Source organism: Chanos chanos, chromosome 4, assembly GCF_902362185.1.
Source record: "Chanos chanos chromosome 4, fChaCha1.1, whole genome shotgun sequence".
Taxonomy (NCBI): Eukaryota; Metazoa; Chordata; class Actinopteri; order Gonorynchiformes; family Chanidae; genus Chanos; species Chanos chanos.
In genome coordinates this window covers 40,228,024-40,249,879 of record NC_044498.1, presented here as the reverse complement: position 1 = coordinate 40,249,879, position 21,856 = coordinate 40,228,024, and the positions used below count along the sequence as shown (strand labels likewise).

General features: G+C 40.5%; 1 protein-coding gene and 2 non-coding genes across 3 annotated transcripts in view; 2 read left to right on the top strand and 1 right to left on the bottom strand.

Moving 5' to 3' along the window:
• Positions 1-21,856, top strand: part of atrnl1a (attractin-like 1a) — a 194,035-nt gene that overhangs the window by 6,398 nt on the left and 165,781 nt on the right. Inside the window, exons 2-8 of the mRNA XM_030772321.1 lie at positions 8,189-8,272; positions 8,732-8,845; positions 10,391-10,519; positions 10,820-11,028; positions 13,738-13,912; positions 14,177-14,264; positions 20,988-21,243. Of these exons, the coding sequence (XP_030628181.1) occupies positions 8,189-8,272; positions 8,732-8,845; positions 10,391-10,519; positions 10,820-11,028; positions 13,738-13,912; positions 14,177-14,264; positions 20,988-21,243 (1,055 nt within the window). The remainder of the gene's footprint in view (positions 1-8,188; positions 8,273-8,731; positions 8,846-10,390; positions 10,520-10,819; positions 11,029-13,737; positions 13,913-14,176; positions 14,265-20,987; positions 21,244-21,856) is intronic.
• trnae-cuc (transfer RNA glutamic acid (anticodon CUC)) lies at positions 16,526-16,597 on the top strand. Its single transcript has one exon. It is a non-coding gene; the product is annotated as a tRNA-Glu (tRNA).
• On the bottom strand, positions 19,433-19,504 carry trnaa-ugc (transfer RNA alanine (anticodon UGC)). Its single transcript has one exon. It is a non-coding gene; the product is annotated as a tRNA-Ala (tRNA).

The following is a 21,856-nucleotide window of genomic DNA, read 5'->3' as shown; positions in this document are numbered from 1 at the left end:
AGATCGGGATATGGCTTTGTATTTTTGCTGATCAGATTCTCATGGCATCAGATCCTAAGATCATTTTTCAGCTTTCTGTGAACATGCCCACTGACTCAACCTTATCAGTTTGTGATGAATCTGGAGGACACTACATCCCAGACAGTGATTTTCAAACGTCCTTTCCAAGGACTAACTCCAAGGACTAAGATTAAAAGTTTGAGACAGGGGTATATTTTTTGTTGTACACAGAGTGGTCTTTGAGCCCCTGCAAAGCCAGTACACCTAAGCCTGACAGCCTGTGGCTCATTACATTGTAGCAACCAGCAGCTATTTCAGCTGGTCTTTGAAATAAAATATTGACCATTTCCATTTATCTCAGGCTTCATCTTTCATCTCTCTCACATTCTCTGCCCTCTTGTTTGCCTTTACATAGTGGAGGATCATGAGAAGAATGGGCATTTTAGATTCTATTAACTTTCCTGTGACCTTATTGAGGATCCAGGATGAAAACTGTGGGAGGTGTGGGACCAGTTTCTGGAGATGAATGACTGGATAGTTTAAAATCCACGAGCCGTGACTGTGAGTCGGTGACCTACAAACATCAATCTCTTCTCTTACTGGCCCCTCTCTGCTCTGTCATTTTTTATTTTTAATAAAGGACAGTGTCTCAAGGAGTGAAGGGGGATGTATGAGGAGGTCACTCTTGTTCCTCTGAGCTCCCTCCAGCTGTCATTTCTCCCATCTTCATCTTCAACCGGTGTTTCAATGTGAAACCATACATACACAAAAAATACACACGCGCACTGCGGCAGTGGTGTTGGCCTCAATTCCAACCGTATTCTATGTGGTGATATGACGTGGAACGGGGAAGGTTTTGACTGTTGTTATGGTCACTGCAGTGTCCCCCAAAGATGAGATCATCGAGATCAGGCAGCTAACTGAACCGTTACTGAGTTACAGAAGCTTTGTTTGTTACAGCGGTCCTCTGTGTGTGTGTGTGTGTGTGTGTGTGTGAGAGAGGAAAAGAGAGAAGAGCTGCAGATTATGTGCTTTAACAGGAATGGAGGAGTTTCTTAGTTTGAAAGTGTTGCATGACTGTGTTGATCATGTCGATTGTGTGCATCAGTTTCTGAGAGTTGATTAAGGGGTGACATCCTTTGAAGGCTGCTTTGGTTGGTCACTTACATCCTAAATGCTGTTCCTTTGAAATTTGTCGGAGAAATGAGACCTTCTTTTGAGAGACTTTGAAAGACAGAACGAGTATATCCTTTACTCTTATTCATAACATTAATATTACACATTAGTAGGGGTGTGCAAAAATATCGTTTAATCGATTAATCGTTTTTTAAAATTCCTGTGATTCAATAACGATCTGTAAAATTCATGGATCGATCTTTTGGGCTAATATGCATTTTCTAGGTTCATTTCCGCAATGGTTAAACATAGCCAGAGAATTAAATATACGGGCTCTGTTGCTCTCTCGTCTGACTTTTAACGTTCAACGACCTGTGAACGCATAGAGGAAAACCTATATATTACACACATACCACAGTTGACAATGGAGTTTTTTGTTTCTTTTGACGGCCAATATGGCCATTAATATTCCAGAATTCTGGCCATACAGAACAACCACTGGACATATGTTTTACAGTAAATAACCATATAATAACCTACATTTCAACATTTAATTACATTTAAATTGATCAAGCCTGTCAAATTGAATAACTTGAAAATAGGCTACATGAAGGAGCAGACAGGTCTAAGATAAAATACTAGGCTGGTTGGTCTGAATTCCGAAACCCATTTGGTCGATTTCCCGCTTATTTGCGGGGCGACTTCAGTGGAGTGCTTACTGCACTCCACTGGCTTCCGGTAGCAGCCCGCATCCAGTTCAAGACACTGGTGCTGGCCTACCAGGCCACTAGAGGCTCTGCCCCATCATACCTTCAGGCTCTTATAACTCCATACACCCCAATTAGGACCCTCCGCTCTATGACGTCTGGACAACTGACGGTCCCCTCACTTCGGGAACCCGGCAGCCGCTCCTCCTGACCACGCCTCTTCTCCGCCATTACCCCGAGGTGGTGGAATGACCTCCCCCATGCAGTCAAGACTGCGGAATCTCTTACCATCTTCCGCAGGAAACTGAAAACCCACCTCTTTAGAACCCACCTGTCCCCCAATGCCTAACCTCCCTTTCCTAAAAAAAAAAAATAAAAAATAACCTTTGTCTTGTATCTGCGTTTGTCAAAGTATTCCAGGGGCGCAATACGAAGGGGCAATTTTACGCTTGGTCTTATTGTGATCTCTGCTCACAAGGTATTAGAAATCTGACTCTGACTGATGCACTGATTGTAAGTCGCTTTGGTAAAAAGCGTCTGCCAAATAACTAAATTGTAAATTGTAAATTATTTTCAGCTATCCTTTTCGGTCAGAAGTCTTTTTGTGCTTTGAAAGAGACAGGTTGGTTTTGTTTTTAGGGAACTATACCAAATCTATTCCTCAAATAAAAAGATTTTGGTATACAGGCCTTTGGCCTTTTCTATTGTGGTTTTCACAATTTGGTTCCAGTGACTCCACATTTGTAAGTTTGTGTTCCCTTTAGAACTTTTTAAACATCTCTCCAAATACGGAAAGCTGCTATATAATATTTCATATCTCATTCCTATTGATTCGATATTGGAGTGGAATACAATGAGGGCATCTGTGCTAATACCCAGTCCTACACATTAGTGTAATTCACAAAAATTTCTAGACCAGAGGCTAAGCATGTGTGCTGGTGTAAGTAATATGTAACCTTATTAAATTGCATAACTTTATGATGTTAATAAGAACAGTTTCCAAGTTTTAGATGGTTAACTGTAAAGTTGTGTTTATATGCTCTTGATTTCCCCCTGACATACACATCTTGTGAGATCCAACCTGGGAACTTTCTGTGACGTAGCCACAGCTCTTTCGTAGATCATCCTATTTTGCATAATCTATCAGTAGAACAGGCTCGTTTGTAGGACGCATCCACTAAGGACATGTCCTCTGTAGCAAAGGACTCTTACATGAGACAGTGTAATTATAAATAACAAAGTGATTTTACAAATCAGCTAATTTAAATATGTGGGATAGTGTTTCATTTTGGAATGTGCTGGGGATCTGTCTTCATTCAGGAGAAGAGAAAGACAGAGAGGAAAGCCCTTTGGGGAAGACCATCCATTTCTCTGCCATGCTGGGCAGAAATGGGTCAGAGAGAAACCGTAAGAATGCAGAAAAAAAGATGGAAGAGATGAAGACAGAAGTTTATGGCAGGTCGAAGGGCAGGATAGAGAGGCTGCTCTGGGGATGAAGACAGAAAACAACTAGTGCCATGTTTCCTTTCTTTTTCGGTCCTCTCATCCTTGACCAACCACCTCACTGTCTCTCCCATCTTCCCTGTATACCCTCCCTCTTCTCTCTCTTTGTTTTCTTTAATTGCCTTACTGCATGTTGTGCGTTGTTTTAAGTGTAGGGTTAATGTGACACAAGTAAAACTCTGCTCTACTTCATGCATGTCTTTGCATAGCTAGGTAAGCCCTTACCTAACAGAGTACTTGTGGCCTCAGTTTAGCTTTAAAAAAACCCGCATGCTATCCAAGAGAATAGAAAAAGCTCTGTAATGATTGTTGATGTTGCCCTTCCACACATCACTGGTAATCGCGCACAACTAGTTAATCATATCAAGCATATCCAATCTAATCCCCCATGTCCTGCCTCCCACCTCCTTTACTACCTCTGGGATTATCAATCGATTATTGGATTTGGGATTATTATCGATTATCGTGTTTGGTTGCTCATTTGGTTCCAGACCTAGTCACCAAAGACTTACCTTGAACTTTCCCTTTAATAAACAGGGCACCCAAAGGACCTCATTGTTCCATCATTGATCTTGTAGACTCAAAAGACTTGTAGCCTACCTTGTCCTGACTAGGGACACACAATATCCATCCATCATCAACCTGAGCAGAATTACTGTCAACCAGCTATCCTCACGGAATTTGTGTTGTAGCTAAATTAACTTTGCTGACAACCTTGTTCTAACTGTAGTAAGAACAAATGCACTGCACAGTATCTCACAGTGTATAGCTATGGTCTAATTATAGTTAGAACAAATCCATCAGACAAATTGTCAGAGGGCTTGCATTGTTTCCTTATCTCTTCTAATCATTCTACCAGGCTGCTTTGTGTTTTGCTGGACTAGGTCATCCTTACTAAAATGATGAGACTAGAATTCATATTAATAATGTTTACCGCTACAGTTTAATTTGTACATACTTGTGTGTTCTCTGCATTATTTCCTGTCTTTGATCATTATTTTTTTTATCAGTGTTTATCAGTGAAATTTATCCATTTAATTGGATCCTTGTCCAAAGTTTTAAAAGAGATAAGAACAATTATTTGAGATAAATTACACACAAATCAATCAAGCAACAACAATGATCAAAAAACCCAATATCTTTTATACTCTTTCTTTTCTTCCTGTACTCTGAAACTCATCATCTCTATCGGACACCAGAGAACAGAAAATGATCAATAATTTACACAGTATAGATAAATATTTCACATTAGTAACTAGCCTATTCTCTCCCTTACCTCCTGGATTGGTGCTTGGGGCAATTTAAAATGAAGAGCAAAATAAAAAACTGTCTTTTTTTCTTCTTCACCATTCATATGTGTATTGTTACCTTTGTGTGTGTATTGTTACCTCAGTTGTTGTAGAGAGAGCAGAGAGTTGTACAGTCTTTTACTTTAGTATACTATTTCTTCACCTTGACTGTCTGTTGTTAACTTGCTACTTCTATGTCAACACTGGTACCAGCCTAAACTCGTTTTGCTAAAATTTTTAGGCTTTCTCAGCTGCAGGTGTTGTTAAACTAGAACTTGACTCAGAGTTGAAGTGCTCAGAAAATTCCAGATTGTCTGTGGCAATATTGTTTGATCTGCTATTTCATACTCTGTGTGCTTGCAACTTCAGGTCACTAATGTATTTCACATTGCCCAGACTCAAGGTTCTCATTTGGGCTTTTATTGCTGGGGGGCGAGCTTCAGTGAAGGTAGTGATTATACGCTGAGTTTTCACTATTAAATGGATTTTCAACGCTGACTTGATGAACTGCTTTTTTTTTTTTCTCCTTGAGATGTTTATTGTGATTAACATGGTTGTGGAACAGATTGACCTCTTACTTCACGTCAGTCTCCTCTGAGCTGCACTAGACACTATAATACCATGCTGGTGACTTGTCCCTAACCCCGCAAACATAGAGATGGATGTTTCTGTTGTGATCGGCAGGATTAAAAGCTTTGATCTGCATGTCTGTCTGGGAGATGGCAGGATTGAGAGAGAGTGTGGGCGCTCACGTGCTGCCGTTCCCACACTAATGCCACAGGTCTCATCAGATCTGCGGGATTTTTCTGCAATCTGTTGACCGAATAATCTCACAGGCAGTCACGTTCTGTCCCTCTGTAATTCTGATCGGACTGAGAGTTCAGCTCTGTCACGGTCAGATTTGATTGAAAGAGATTGAATGGACTTTTTGCTTTTTAGCGCGGTTCATTTATTTGCTGCATAATTTCATACGCTACTTTCATATGGACGGTGAACTGTTGAACGTAGCATTCAGTCGTCTAGCCTTAAATACCTTTTTTTAACCATCTTTAGCTAGTGGTGTGTGGTGTTAGTAACGACAAATTTCACCTGGTTTGGCCATTATGCAATGTTAAAAATGGTTGGATTAAGCGTGAACAATCTGGGCCGGTAGACCATCTATGTGTTAGTCTATATAAATACAGTTTCCTAGATTACAGAGTACAAAGGGTTACCTTTACCAAGTCCTCACTATGTATATGTATGTATAGGTATGTATATGTATGTATGTATATACTGGGTATATGCTCCTCACTTTAATGGTTGACAGAATCTGCATGCCCTCCACATTGATTGTTTTCTCCATCTGCATGCTATTTAACTTGACAAGTAGGATTGATCTGAAAGGATCTGAACTTAAGATTGAGTCTGCACTAACACAGTAGCTATGAGCTACTATTTGCTATATCATTACATTTTTTTAAGCATTTTTTAAAAAAGATCCATTTTAGTAAATGCAAGGGCTTGGCCAGTGACAGTCACTGCTCAGATCAAAGCAGTGAGTTATCTAGAGGATTCTAAGATTCATACATACACAACCCTCGGTGCGGTGGAGCATAATTTCGCACTGCAGTTATGAAGCTTCTCATTTCGGCTGTGTTCTGAAATTTTGCAGGTCTTCTATTACAGGTTTTTTTTACGATTGCTTAAGCACGATTTTGAAAACAGGGCTCATTTTGTCAAAACATTACACACAATTCACACAACCACACACACAAGTAGCAGAAAACCTCAGATCTTTTGCAAAATGAAACACCTCATTCAAAACTATACAATAATTTATAAACTATACAATAATTTATAAACCCAACTTTGTCCCTGTATGGCACACGCAAAGTTCATGCGATCTGACTCTGTTTGAACCAGTTACACACTGCTGTCTAAAACACATTTAACATTTCTAAATTTCTAATGATATAGTCTGGGTTTGTTTTTTTTTCAGAGATATTGTTAGACTGAAGTACATGAATATATTGACCAAACACAACACATAAGACCAGCACTGCGCACTGATGAAAATATTTATTTGTCAGCAAATCAGTCAATACATCCATGCATTTCCAAAGGTTGCATTTTGCACTTAAAATCAGAACAGAACATATTCTAAATAGAATATAGAACATACCATAAACACAGCAAAAACAATTGTGGAGACAAAAAAGAAAGCATGAATTGAAAAACAAAACAAAACGAAACAAAAAAAACAACAACCCCTAAACATCATCTCTTCGCCTAGCTGGATCTGGCCATAGCACTTCGTTCACATCACAGGTTGTGTCCTCTCTGGCCTCTCAATGTCAACCCATGGTTTACAACATGGTCAACCAATGTTGCTCGAATCTCATCTGATAAATTTGGTCCTCGACTTCTTTGTCCACATCCTCCCCCAGGTCTACCTCTGCCTCTTCCTCTCCCTGCCCCTCTTCCTCAGCGGGCTCCCCCTCTCATGCCCACTCTCCCTCTTCCTCTTCCTCTCCCTGCCCCTCTTCCTCCACGGGCTCCCCCTCTCATGCCCACTCTCCCTCTTCCTCTTCCTCTTCCTCTTCCTGCAATGTTGCCTTCCATTTTTGCTGAAGACACGTAAACTCACCTGTTGCCTTCTTATAGTGCTTACACCTGACTGGTGAGTTTACAATGAAGCACCTAAGTGTCTGTTCACCTGACGGCCGTGTTTGATCAGCTGGTTCATTGGTGTGGTATTTTGAAAGCCAGTGCCTTGAAATTGCAAAGAAGTGACATCATGTTAGATTTCTGTGTCTAATGTAGAGAAGTGTGCGTAGTGTTTTGCAAAAAGTGTGAGGCTGGGAATGTGCTTATAGTTGTGCAGATCCGGGCTGGGGATTTGCTCCTTGCTTGTCAGGTTTCACTAACTGTGTGTTATTTTTAATTTTAGCGTGTAAGCAGTCGTAGAAAGCTGCAGTGCATGCATTATGCTCACTTTCATTCTCACTTTTAATTTATGAAATATGAAATAGATTAACAGCATTGGAAGTGATCTTGAAACACATATTTTCATTGGAAAAAATAAAATTGAACTTCCTTCAAGCGGATCTCTATGAATAATACTTTTGTCTTTCAGACCTGCTCTGCTTGTCATGTGATGCTTGTATACGTGGTTAGTGAGTGATTTTGTGAGTGATGACTGATTTTGAATGTTGAATTCAGCTTTTTCATTCGCTCTATTACAGATCATTTATTTTTGTAGAGTGTGGCATTTATTCCCATCCTTCTAGTTCACATTCACGGAAAACCCATCCTGGTTTCAGACAGAGATGGGTGGACTGATATGAGAAATGCTTTATCGATCTCTGAGATGAAATTGATCTGTGAAAGGTAGCAGAGAACACACATTAACACCCAAGACAATCACAGACTGCAGATATAGAACTATAAATGTGAGCACTTCAGTCAGTTGAATCAGACATTTCCTAGCCAAGTTGAGAGGTTTCCTTTCGGGTGTTTTTGAAAATGCATTCATTGTTTATCTCATTTCTCTTTCAACCAGTCCCTTTCTCTCTGTTGTTCCTTCGGCAGGTTGACAGATCCTTCCGGATCCCTAACAGATGGACCAGTCAACTACAAGCACAAGACGAAATGCACCTGGCTCATTGAGAGCTAGTGAGTTTAGCTCTGTCTATTCTTAGTACCTCAGCAGTTTGAAGAGACTTCTTCCTAATGACTGAGACTGTAATCTGTGAAAGCTAGTTTGTCTTTCTGATGTCTTTCCTGCTTTATTTCACTAATGGAAATTAACCTACATCGGCATATAATCCCATAATTCTTTTGTATGTCCGAGGCTCATCCTGTGATTTCTCTCTTTCTCTCTGAGACCCTCTCTGACTAATCTCTCTCCTCTCCCTGTCTAAAGCTTAACATGTTACAAATTAAATTGCTTGTAAATGGAGAATATGGATGCCTGTAATGGATTTCTTTTTTTTTTTTTTTTTTTTTTTACATTAGCCCAGAAATACAGATCATCATAAAATTTTGCCCATAGTTAAGACCAATCCCTCTATGTTCTCATATGGGTACAGCAGTTTCATTTTCAGTAACTTGATAATGTTCTCTGTTTTTCAGCCCAAACACCATTCTCAGATTGAGGTTTATCCATTTTGCCACTGAGTGTAGCTGGGACCATATGTACGTCTTTGATGGGGACTCCATCTATGCACCGTTGGTAGCAGTATTTAGGTGGGTATCAGTGTTTTAAGATAAGAGCAACTCTGATATTGCATGCTATTATGCATGACCTGAACGCCACTCGTATTACAGTCTCACATTGGACACGCTGTTGAAAATTCATCTTTGTTTCATCATTCCTGCTTTTATAAAACTCATTAGTGTAGTTTTGTCTGAAACAGCTTTCCACTGATCTGTGAGTTATGGGACTGCTTCAAGCATTTGCTTTTTGGTTTTAGAGGAAAATAAAATTGCATACGTCTGTGAAACTTTTTTATGTCACATCACACAACGTTTTCAAGAATCAGCAGCTGTGTGAACCTCAGTAGCCAAAGGTACAGAGAGACAGACGGCCCAGTAAACAAAGGATCCTTGCCACAGAGGACTGCTGACTTTCCGTTTTTTCTCTACTCTCTTTCCTCTCTTTTTCTTGGGGAGGGGAGTGATCTAAAGTGTTGTCTTATCCTCTCCTCAGGGCTTTGTAAACGAGTCCTCAGTATTTCTCTCTCCTGGAGAGACACACTCCACACTGGAGTAGGGGGTGTGCTGTCTAGGCCTTTGTGTCTCTCTGTAGGATTGGTAGTGTGCATAGGTTGGCCTGCCAAATGTGCTGAATAGATGAAACTGAATTTCTCTTCTCTTCTCTTCTCTTCTCTTCTCTTCTCTTCTCTTCTCTTCTCTTCTCTTCTCTTCTCTTCTCTTCTCTTCTCTTCTCTTCTCTTCTCTTCTCTTCTCTTCTCTTCTCTTCTTTCCTCTCCTCTCCTCTCCTCTCCTCTCCTGTGTTAAAAGCATGTGAGGCACAGTCAAGGTTACTTTCCTCAAAAGATTGGCCCCAGTGAGAGAGAGATAGAGAGAGAGAGAGAGAGAGAGAGAAAAAAAGACGTTTTGCTCTCATGCTGAGTGAAGCGTCAGCATATCAGGATGCTGTGTTTCTGTAGCAACAGCAATCACCAGACAGCCAGTCAGAACAATCGAACACAGAATCTGTGTCCAAAATTGCATACATACATTTATTTAACCTATAGTAAATTAAAACTATACAATTCAATGTTCCTTTAAAAAAACTAGATGTCATTCTGCATTTAGTGAAAAAATACAGTTTAGATGCACTCTTTACTCTTTTTCCTTGTTTGCAATGCCAGAATTCAGTACTGTTTGCCATGATAATGTTGCAGACATCTGTAAGAGAGAAGAGGAAATATAATGCGTATCATGAATGTAAACTGTGTGTTTGTGAATCAGATTTAACGCATACAGTTTGACCATTTATGCTTATGGCCATTTATGCACACTGCCTGCGTCCTTTTTTAAATCACACCATAATTCACTTTGTAAATAGCAGAGCATAAGATCAGGAGTGTGTGTAACCATAAATGTGTTGTACACAGCAAATATTTATGTAAGTATATAGTGTACCCAGTTTCAGATCCAGAGACATGTAAGCAAGTGGAAATGAATGTGTGTGTGCGCACGTGTGTGTGTGTGTGTGTGTGTGTGTGTGCGCGTGTGTGTGATTCTTTGCACGCTGATTAATGTTGTTTGTGTTCTTCTTTGCAGTGGTCTTATTGTTCCGGAAACTGGAGGAAATGAGACGATTCCAGAGGTAGTGACCACCTCTGGTTATGCTCTGCTGCACTTTTTCAGCGATGCTGCATACAACCTCACAGGATTCACCATCTTCTACTCGTGTGTACATCACAAAACACATTATTCAAGAGCTCTGTTAAGATTATTTTACACATCTAAACCTCTTTACCCCAGTTAGTTCATATCCTCTCCTTCTTTCCCTCTGTCTTTCTCTCACTCTTTGCCAATGCGTTGTTTTTACTTTTCTTCTCTTCTGCCTTTCTCTTTCTCAGTAGACATCCATGTGTTTCTCAGGATGTTTTAATATAGTCTTTCTTATTTTGCATCTTTCTTTCTCTCTCTCTCTCTCTCTGTCTGTCTCTCTCTCTCTCTCTCTCTGTCTGTCTCTCTCTCTCTCAGGATAAACTCCTGCCCCAGTAACTGTTCAGGACATGGCAGGTGCAGTGTTGCTAACTCAGTGCTTAGTAGTGTGTTCTGTGAGTGTGAGAAGTATTGGAAAGGCGAAGCGTGTGATATTCCATATTGTAAGAATGACTGTGGAAGTCCTGATCACGGCTACTGCGACCTGACAGGAGAGAAACTCTGTGTCTGTAATGACAGCTGGGAAGGTGAGGTTTCATCAGTATTCCCCTGACCATATTCTGATGTTTTTCTTCACTCCACTCACTTTACTGTGCTAGGTTTGCTAGTCTCTGACAAAAATACACATCTGTAGTTTCTGATAATGGTGTATATTTGAGGGTGTCGACGGTAGACCTTACACATTCAGGTTCAAAGCATATAACACATCATCATTGCTAGCAAATACACCTTAAATAGATAAACTCTACTCAGTTAACACTAAACAAACAATTACATGTGTTATGTCTGCCACCTAGTGGTCCTCAATGTGTGGTGCATAATGCTTTAGTGGATGGTACAAAAAATGTTTTTTCAGAGCTAGTTTTGAGGAACTACTGGGCAGTACATTTTGCATGTAGCCCGCAACAATCACTCCTCATCAAACTAATTTGGGATGTGTTGTTATATCATGATGTTTAAGTGATGGCTTAGAGAATTGTTGTTCACTGAATCTGGACTGGAACTGAAAGACACTGATTGAATGATTGTTGCCAAAGAAGAGAATAGTGAAAATTTCTTTGTATTCCATTACCGTTATGCTTTGGTGTAGCTTTGAAGAAATACATTTTGAAACTCATTACTACACATAAAAAGCCTGAGAGGCATTGTTTTGTTGTGACCTAGTGACTTGAATCTAGTTCAGTTTAGTTATCAGAGTACGAAGGCCAAAGAATACCGTTTTTCTCTTTCTTCCTTTCTGAAAGTAATGACTTTATGTGAGTGCTGAATTAATTAACTGAAATGGGCTCCTTGTGTCAGAGGGATGAGACAGACCAGAAAGGTTTTAATGAGGTGTTATTAGGCCTTGCTCTCAATTTAATAACATAATGATGTGAATATCTGATTATGAGATCATTTTCCTAATGGGATTTTCTGCTGAACTGATTTAGTTAGACAGGGTCATCTTCTCTAACCTCCGACCTCTGACCGTGTCTGGTGACATCCCACAATGGGTTGTGTCTTTGTAATACCCAGTCTTTCCTTTTTTGACAGATAAATGACAAGAAGAACAGAGGGAAGCTCAATTAGATTCTAAATAGCTTTGCCACAGTCTGATCCCTGAGCTAACTGTTCCCTCTGAGTGAACAAGGAGGCTGTTTCCTTCTTATCCCCACCAGACGGCAGTGTTGCTCTGTTGATTAACGAGGTTCTTTCCACATTCTATGTTCCTGTGTATGTCTGCTCGATTGCTTAGCTCTTACTGTGTTTTGTCATTTGTTAGGGCAATTTGTGACACAAACTAGAGTCTAAAGGAGCAAAGCAGTAACAGTGCATTATTTACCAGTACTTTCACACCAAACGCAGGTGTTGAGTACTTTTGTTGTAGAACAACAAAGACAATATGGGTAACACAAAGATCATGTGAAAAACTGGTTTGTTAAATTAAATTCAATCATTTGGTGCCAGATGATAACAAATATTCCTGCGTGAGAGGCTTCGTATTGCACACACAGTAGTTGTGAATTACAAATCTGGTCAGTTATTGCTTAGTCCGTTATTGCATGAGAGGAATTTATGAAGACGGATAAATAAAGAGGAGAAAGAGGAATATGGCAAGAGCAAAAGGTATCTCTTAGCATCTGCATCTGCATTACTCTGGATCTGATGTAGGGTTCGGGTGTTTTGGTACACTACCGCAGAAATGAAGTGAAATCTATGGTACGAGTGTTTTCAGTTGGCGAAAGAAATTTCCCACAAGTGTCACAGTGAAGAATGTGAATACCCTCGACCTTACAATGATGTCATATTTATTTCCCATTATCGTGATTACTGTGCTAACGAGAAATCCATAAAACAATTGATGAATAAGGATTTCATGCCTTCAAGGTTGCATGTCATTCTGAAGACGATATCAGCTATTTATTGGGCCATTTGAAGAGACTAGTGCAAAAAGCAATTCATCCAATGAGCTGTGAGACTGTGATTCTGGCCATATTTGTTTTTTTTACCATATATCTGACATTTTCAGTGACTTAATTCACTTTGCAGCAAAACGTGTTGTTTGACACTGAGTGCCCTTCTGGGAAAGAACCCTCACATTAAGGGAAACTGTAAATTAAATCCGATTTGTGATTAACACTTGATGCAAATGGTGTTATTTTTTGAGAGAGATAGATTCATGCCATTTGATGGCATAAACTCTGAAACTGTGTTATTTTTGTTGTGATCGCTCACACACTTAGCAAACCTGAAATATCACTTTTAAAAATATTAATCACCTTCAAATTGAATGCAGATGGTTTAGAGGTAAGATGTAACACAGAGCAACAGATGCTGCTTTGTAGCTATAACATTATTCCAGTCACTGATTTTGGCTCTGAATGTTGAATGGTAGGCGTCATAAGAAGAAGCCTCCACACATTACGCCATATCTCAGCCTAGTACCCCAGTGAGCTGCAAAGTGTTGTCACAGATGTTGTCTACAGAGTTAGTGCTTTCTTTTGCCAGAGAATCCACAGTACAGCCAAACACAAAAGGTATCAAAATTCTCATCTACATGTATCTCACAGAGCATCTCTATATCTCATCTCCCATCAGGGGACTCTCTGGAGCACTCTACCTTTGTTTTCGATGCTTTGTCTTCTGAGTCGCCTTATGTTCTCTGCTGTTATTTACTAAACTCATTTTGTTTCTCAGACAAACATCTCTCCTCTCTGTCTCTCTCTCTCTCTCCTTCACCCTCCCTCTTTCTACAGGTCCAGACTGTTCTTTGGCAGTTCCCACCACAGAAACCTACTGGTTCCTTCCCAACGTGAAGCCGAGTGGACAGTCTCTGAGTCGGGCTTCTCACAAGGCCGTGGTCCAAGGCAACCTCATGTGGGTCATTGGTGGCTACAGCTTCAACCTCAGCTCCTTTCAGATGGTTCTGAAGTAAGGACAAAACTTCAGGTTCTCCATGGATGTGTGCTTGGGGATGCGTACATATGCTAAGGAAATGGTCTTGTTACATATGTTCATTTTATGCAGTGGACCTAAAACTCTATCTCTGATATTGGTTAATGCTTATTACAGGTATCACTAGGCTATATCAATATACCTCATGTGGCTTTTGGAGTGTTTATTCCTTGGCGCTTGGTCATAATTACTGATGTTATTAGACCCAGATAACTCTCAATGTCCTCCTCTCTCCTGCAGTTATAACATGGAAAGCAACACGTGGGAAGTGGTTCCAGTGAGCAGTGGCCCTGTTCAGCGTTACGGTCACTCTCTGGCTCTCTACCAGGTAAGCATACTCTTTTAAGTTATCTGCATGTACATCACAAATGGACTGTTACACAGGAAATAAACAAACTTTGCTTTGCATCTTGAATCATCCAAATCATCCAGGCTTCATCCAAAGCCTGTTGTTATTCTGGTTTGATGAAGCAGAACTATGTCTCCTCTAGTGGCTGGCTGTTGGCCTGACTGGACCTAATGCATGACTCAGTATATCTTAACATAGCTGACAGCACCAGTGAGAGTATTACAATAAAATTTAAGTTTTGTGCCTTCATTTCTGTGCAAAATCGTGTAGTTGTTTTAATGAGAAAGGCTGGGATATGTTTTGGGAGATCAAAGCCATCTGCCTGGGGGGTCTGATGGGCACATTACCTGTCCCACTCACCCTTTCATCAAAGTGCAACGTTCTAACAGATCTGTCTCAAATATGAATTTCAAATATTTGGATTATACACTGTACACTTACAATCTTCCTTTCCTTATCTTTTAAAGCACCTACAGACTGTGAGATTTCAGCAGTCTTATACGTTTATTGCAGGCCACACTGTGCGAGGTAAACTTGGGTACGACATCAAGTTTGATGTATGTAGACGGTATGATGATAACACCTAATGAATTGTAGGCTATGACGCAAGTCAATATACAAGAATAAAACGTCATCAGCATTAGCAGATGTAGCGTTAGTAGTTGGTAGTTTAGTAGACGTAGGTTGTAGCAGCAGTCAAAATGTGAGATGGTCATCCTAAATTTCTGACACTGTCAGAATTTTGTCCCAGGCTATCTTTGGTTGCAAGACCGTGACGGCGGCCATCTTTGGACCTCACTCACGGTGAAAGCAGGACCACCGTTTTGGAGCCACGACCAAAGCTATCGCCACATTTTGTCATCTTTCGTCTGGGACAACCCAAAATCCCACAGTGTATACCTTCACATGCTGCTTTTCCCACTGAAAATGCACATGTGTGATATCTGTGTGCAAATGCCTTTAGTTATTCCTCAGGAAAGTGCACAAAGGGAACATTTAAATGCATTGGCAAGGATTTGATCAATCAAGCACCCTCACACTTAATTTACACTTTCAACTCATTTAGTGTTTTGAATAGTTAGTTGTATCCATAATGAAACTGGAGCAATGGAGATTTATGCTAAGACAGTGTTAACTTTCAAGTTAGCATATATTGTCATTCCCAGATGGCTGTATACATAAATTTAATTTCAAATCAATTACAGAACATTAATATACTTTTTAAGTGATTTTGGAACATGTGTCCTCAGACAAAACAACCCTGTATCAGAGTAAGATAAGAGCTGAAGTGACTCTAAATATATCCATGAAACTCCTGAAATAACATTCTTGCCAGTGTAGGTTCCACATAAGGATTTTTATCTAATGCTCTTTGACATCTATGGGTAGCTAGGACTGTATAGCTTCTGCATTTCACTTGCTAATGGTTTCATCATCGTATTTACAGAAACTGGTAATGGAAAAGACCCTAGCCCAAGTTTGCTGTGGCAGCTGGTTTTCAGGACTTATTTTTAGTTCAGCCTAATGTAGTAACTGATATAGCTGTCAGGCAAACCAGCAGGTGTTTTGCCCCTTGCTTGATCTTTGACCTCACACTCATTCGTCTCGATCAGTGAAGTGTCTTCATTTCTTTCCCCTCTCCTTGTGGTGAAAAAAAGAAAACTGTAATAAATTACAGTGGCAGAGCAAAAATCCAGCGATTCATCACGCATAAGTGATATTGGATTAAAAGAGGCAGCTGCCAGTCAGACTTTCCTGTTGAAATTGTTGACCAAGCCAAATGATGTAGTCGTTCAGTGGAAGTTCAATCTGTAAACACTTTTTTCTCATGCTGGCTGCATATATGTGTGCATGCATGTACATGTGTATGTCTGCTTTTATGTTGGGGACCCAGACAATTGCAAATCCAATATAAATATGCCATAATTTGGCGTATTATTCAGGAATGCTTTCACAAACTATAATTTTAGTTCACTTTGAGCAATTCAGAGGCATTCTTTTTTAGAAATTCGTTTGAAGTGGGCTAGGGGAGCACAAGGCCTCTTTCTGTGACTGAGTTCATTTGAAAGTGTTTTTGTTCATATAAAGAGAGTTAAAAAGAAAAAATTAATGATCCTTAGGAAGCCTTTGTTTCTAAATGTAGGGGGGGGGGAGCATAGACACTAGACCTACCCACAGCCCTAAAAATAACCAGACTTCTCCTGACAGCCATATGTCTGGTGCTGAGCAAGCATTGTATGTCCCTGGTGGTCTAGTGGTTAGGATTCGGCGCTCTCACCGCCGCGGCCCGGGTTCGATTCCCGGTCAGGGAAAAGCTTTTTTGACACTATCTACTGACTTCAAACCACTGTCAGGTATATCCAAATTGACACTGGCTCAGAAGTGTCATATGCCAAAGAGGACAGAAACATTCACGAAATTCATGAAACGACCCAGACTTGACCTGGGATCACCACAGCCCCCATGCCGACGTCTGCTTCTACGTTCAGCTTCTGCGTATGAATACAGGAGGGCTGCAAGAGTATGTGTATTTGTTTGAAGGCTCTGCTCATCAGACAGCCTCAAAGTGGCTTGTCGTTCCATTCACAACAAGAAAGAATACGCTTGAGGGTAAGAGAGGTTGGCAAGTTGATTGTGTATACTTAAGAAGCTCTTCTTCATGTCAAACTGGGGAGGTTGACGTGTTGTTTCTGTGGCCGACGACCACTTGCACACGTTGAGGACTTTTCGTGATCTTATATGCAAGGTGTAAACCGACAGCCGTGGTTGTCTCCTTCATGAGATTAGCTGGTTATATCTATGGAGTTCATATTTTACGAAAGAAACATGCGTATTAGTACCACATGGCCAGGGAGATGTGTGTTGTTTTGGTTGTGCATTAGTATGGTTGTTTTTTTTTGTTTGTTTCTTACACATGGTAGTTGTCATGTTTGCCTGACGCAGAAAATATCTAGAGTTTATCTGTGGTTTTAAAGCAAGTTTTTGGAGTGGTACTTGTGGCTCTGCTCTCACATAAACACTGTGTTCAAGGAGAGGACAAAATGTCTAGGATGCTCAACATCGCCTTCCCATCCTCTCAAGTCTTAGAGATCACAGCATTCTCTCTATCATATCTCACGACCTATAACTTGACAGTTCTTGTTTGCAATGAGTCTTGGGGAGTGGAAACAATGGAAGGTTTGTGAAGTGTAGTACTCATTGCATTTACCCAGCAGGTATATTGTCCGTGGCTTGAAACCAGGTTTAAGCTCAAGTTTCTCTTTAGAATACTGAGTAAAGTCCATTGACCTTGCAACCCTGATTATTACTGTTGATTAAACTTGATTCAAATGGTTGGTGTCAGCTAATTCAACCCGGCCGCCCCTGCTTTTTTTTTTTTTATGTAGAGGGCTGGTTGTCTCCTTCTCATGCAAAAACCTGGCTTTCTGTGGTGCATTTGCCTATTTCAAGACAGTAGCAATTTGCTTAGGGAGAAAACATAGTACCCAAAAGGAAAGACCCCTTTCAACGTAAGTGGCCTTTTTGCACCCAGTGGAATGTTGCAGGTTTCTTACTTCCATAACAATCCCCTGCGCTGGGGGTGTATGTTATGTAGAAGCGAGAAGATAATCAAGTCTCGCGTTTAAAGCAGGAACATGGGGCTTAAAAACATTTTTGAAAAGATCCCCAGCTAGCCAAGGGTTGAACCTTGACTCTTCTCATCAGCAGGCAGCTGCGCTATCCTTCGAACCAACTGCTCAGCACAACAGCTTATACTTTTTGTGCCATCCAAGGACACCCAGACCTCAGTGTAAGACAGAGACAAACACAACTGTAGACACAAAAAAGAGTGATGGGGAAAAAGGATGCCATGACCCAGATTGTTCCGACCACAGCGCTGAATACCACTGCCTGACCATGGACCAGGCTGCGAGCCAGGGACACGTTCCTTCCTGCACACCCCATGACCGTAAATCTCTCAACTCTCAGACCTCTTTATCTATAATCTGGCACAAAGTCTTGTGCTGTACCCATGTTTCTTTTATGCTTTTTTATTTTTCTTTTAAGTATTTTTTGATTGTGAGTTTAGTATATAATTATAACTGTAAATGTTACGAGTGTGCAAACAGTCTATGCTGTACACCTGTAGCATAAAACATGCAGATAATCATTGTTTCGTGTCGGCTGTACCGAAAAGGGACTGATTATGTTCTTCTGCATCTGCACTGCATTATGTGATTGTAACAAATATAGGTAATTTTTTTTTATCTTAGGAATTGAAGACAGTTCATTATGAACTATGTTAAGATGTTTTGATTTCAGTGTCTTTTTTTAAGTCAGAGGAATTTGAGCTGCATCTTTCAGTATCTGTCAAACTGAGTATTAAAATATCTTTGTTTACTCAGCACTGTTTTAGAGTGGCATGATTAACCTCAGGAAGTCGAAGGGTGGTCTCCTACATCATGTGTGTTGCTTGGATACACTCTCTGACATGTTTGTAAGCACATGTGATTGGAGTTAATTGTGAGACTTGGATTCCATCAGAAAACAGGGATTTGAAAGAGAATGCAAAGTTTCATTATAAAAAGAAAAATGCCTCCAGCATCTTGTTGCTGTCAGACAAATGGAGGCAGTTAGAGGTGGGAGGTAATAGAGCTAGCAGTCAAAGTGTACAGTGCAAACAGCTGGAAAGAAGTGTTCTGTTGTTAACGTGGTGTGGCAAAAATAATGTACAACTTCTGTAATATACAACATCTCTGTTTGCCTTTTGTTGCTCTTCAAGCATGCCACCACAGTCTTCTTGGTTGAACTGTCCTTCTGTTCAGCTGTTCTTCTTTCAGGGTGGGTTGGTAACATAGAGGGTATAGAGTCTTAACCTTGTCATAGTCCATGAGGTTTTAAAGCCTATCCACATCCTCCTTTGACAAAGTAAGACTGTGGGAAAAACTACTAAACTGCTCTGTAACTCTCAATGTTTCCAGGTTTCATATCCTCAGCAAGTAGTTTTTGTATAGTTTCTCACCTGCTTAAAGTTGGTAGATATTTCACAGCTACATCAATAGAAAAATAATAGATGTCCCTGCTAGTCATGATGCTTGCACCACTCCTGCCCTAACTTTTTGCTCAGTAAAGCTGACTTATAGCTTTTTATGCATAAGTTGCACCACTGGAGATGCCGGGGATTGAACCCGGGACCTCATACATGCAAAGCATGCGCTCTACCACTGAGCTACATCCCCACCTGTCTGTTATGGGGGGACGCCTCAGCTTCTTAGTGATTTGGATTCCATGCCTTCCTACTGAGAGTTGAGTTTGATTCTCTATTAAGGAGAGTAATTTTGCCTGGATAGGAAAGGCACTGACAGGATTTATGAAAGCATTTGGAGAACAAATACTTTTTGGACCTAAATATTACTTAGGCCCAAGTAATTGCCGATATGTTTATGTGAGAGATGAACCTATTAGCAATAAACCAGAAAATTTATTCTTAACAGTGTTGCAAATAGCTGTTATGACCAATAAATCATTACACTTTAATTTGACTTGAAATGCCTTACCTATTATTGGTAACAGAGGAGGCTTTTTAGCTGTTTAAGGCTTCACAAGACTTAAGCAGCTTTAGCTTCAGCACCTTCACAAAGTCTGGAAGAACTGGTTAATGAATGGATTTTTTAAAATTGAAATTTCAGAGTAAACACTCATTGTAATCCATGAAATTAAAGTATGCATGACTTTAACTTTTTTGTAGTGGTCCTTGAGCGAACGTGTGTGTGTGTGTGTGTGTGTGTGTGTGTGTGTATGTTTGTTTATTTGTGTGCTTATGTGTGTATGCATGTATGTACATGTGTATCCATGAATGTGTGTATCCGTAACTCCTGTTGTTTCCCATCTTCCATGCTCCCAGTTAAACCCCAGTAACCTCATACCTCCATCTCACTCTTTAAAACATGAATGCCACACTTCTAGCCTTCTCTTTTGAGTGACTCTTTCAGTTCCCTCATCTTGGCGTATGGTGTGTGAACCCTGTAAGTTTGTACTCCCCTCAGTAATCCACTACATCAGGGTATCATCAGTATCATTATTGTACTGATGCACCCAAAGGATCCTATGTATACATTTACACTGCACATACCATACTTTCATATCAGCCCATTTATGTAATCACGTCTGTACCTTCACATTTTAAAAGTACACTAACAATCTATTATGTAAGTACATGCAGAAAAACATGTTTCTGTGTTTTTTCATTGGGAATGGTACTACAATTCACAGATGCTCACACATAAGAAAAGACTGTATTGGCTATTTTTGTGGCGCTGTGTTTTTAAAAGGTGTGTGTTGTAAAATGTTTGAAAGTGTGGGGTACTGTATGTGTACTGTGGCTGATGGGCTGGTGGCTTTTTTTTAGCTATATTTTAGACAGTGCTGCAGCATTGGGTCGTTGGTCACAGTAACATACTGTAGTATTGATTTGCTGCCATCAGACTGAAGTATGTGTTCATGCTGTGTGTGCTGTATTATGCTGCATGGTTATACTGAGTTCAAAAGATCAGGCCTATTTCAGGTCTACTGGATCAACAGCTAAACTCCAATTACCAGCATAAGCACGCACACACACACGCACACACACACACACACGTTCTTTCACAGTGTCTTTGTTTCTTTAATTCACATTCACATATTCTGACCAAACCCTTCACTCTTGTTGTCTGGTTTCTGCAGGATGATCTCTACATGTTTGGAGGGAGGCTGGAGGGTGGGACTGGGACAGTGACAGATGAATTATGGGTGTTTAACACCGTGAACAGGAGTTGGACCCTAAAGACCCCCAGTGTGCCACATCAAGGCCAAATCTATGCTGTGGAGGGCCACACCTCCCACCTAGTCACAATGGCTGATGGTGACATCATAATGCTGGTCCTGTTTGGCCACTCCCCCATCTATAGCTCCCTCAGTTATGTACAGGAGTACAGCCTGCGTAAGTGTTCATAATCCAAGACTGATAATCTAATACTCATATGTTCAGAATATATATTCATACATACAAAAATATGTCCATATATACATATATTTGCAATCAGTTTAGGGTGTTTGTTGACCATTTACCTGTTGGGACTTAACAGGTGAGTAGTTGTAGATTGACAGAATGATCAGACATCCAGACTGGTGCTTTGAATGAGGAGGACATGGGAGGAAACTGACCAACAGGCCAGTGGACCAGAGAGCTAGCTGAGATTTACACACACACACACACACACACACACACACACACACACACACACAAACACACACACACACCACAATTTTGAAAATCTCACTTCAGCATACAGTTGCACTTGTTTACCAGCAGATGGCACTGCAGTATGGCATTTACCTCCCTCACACTGACCATTCATAACCACATAGAGAGATGACATGGCTTTCCCCTAGTCATTAAAGAGCACACACACACACACACAAAGACACACACACTTTCTGTGTTCGTTAAAGGGAGATGACACCTACACAACTCTGTCTGGGCGAGGACAGTGATTAATGTGTCTGAGCTCTAAAGTGAACTCTCAACTCTCTCTCTCTCTCTCTCTCTCTCT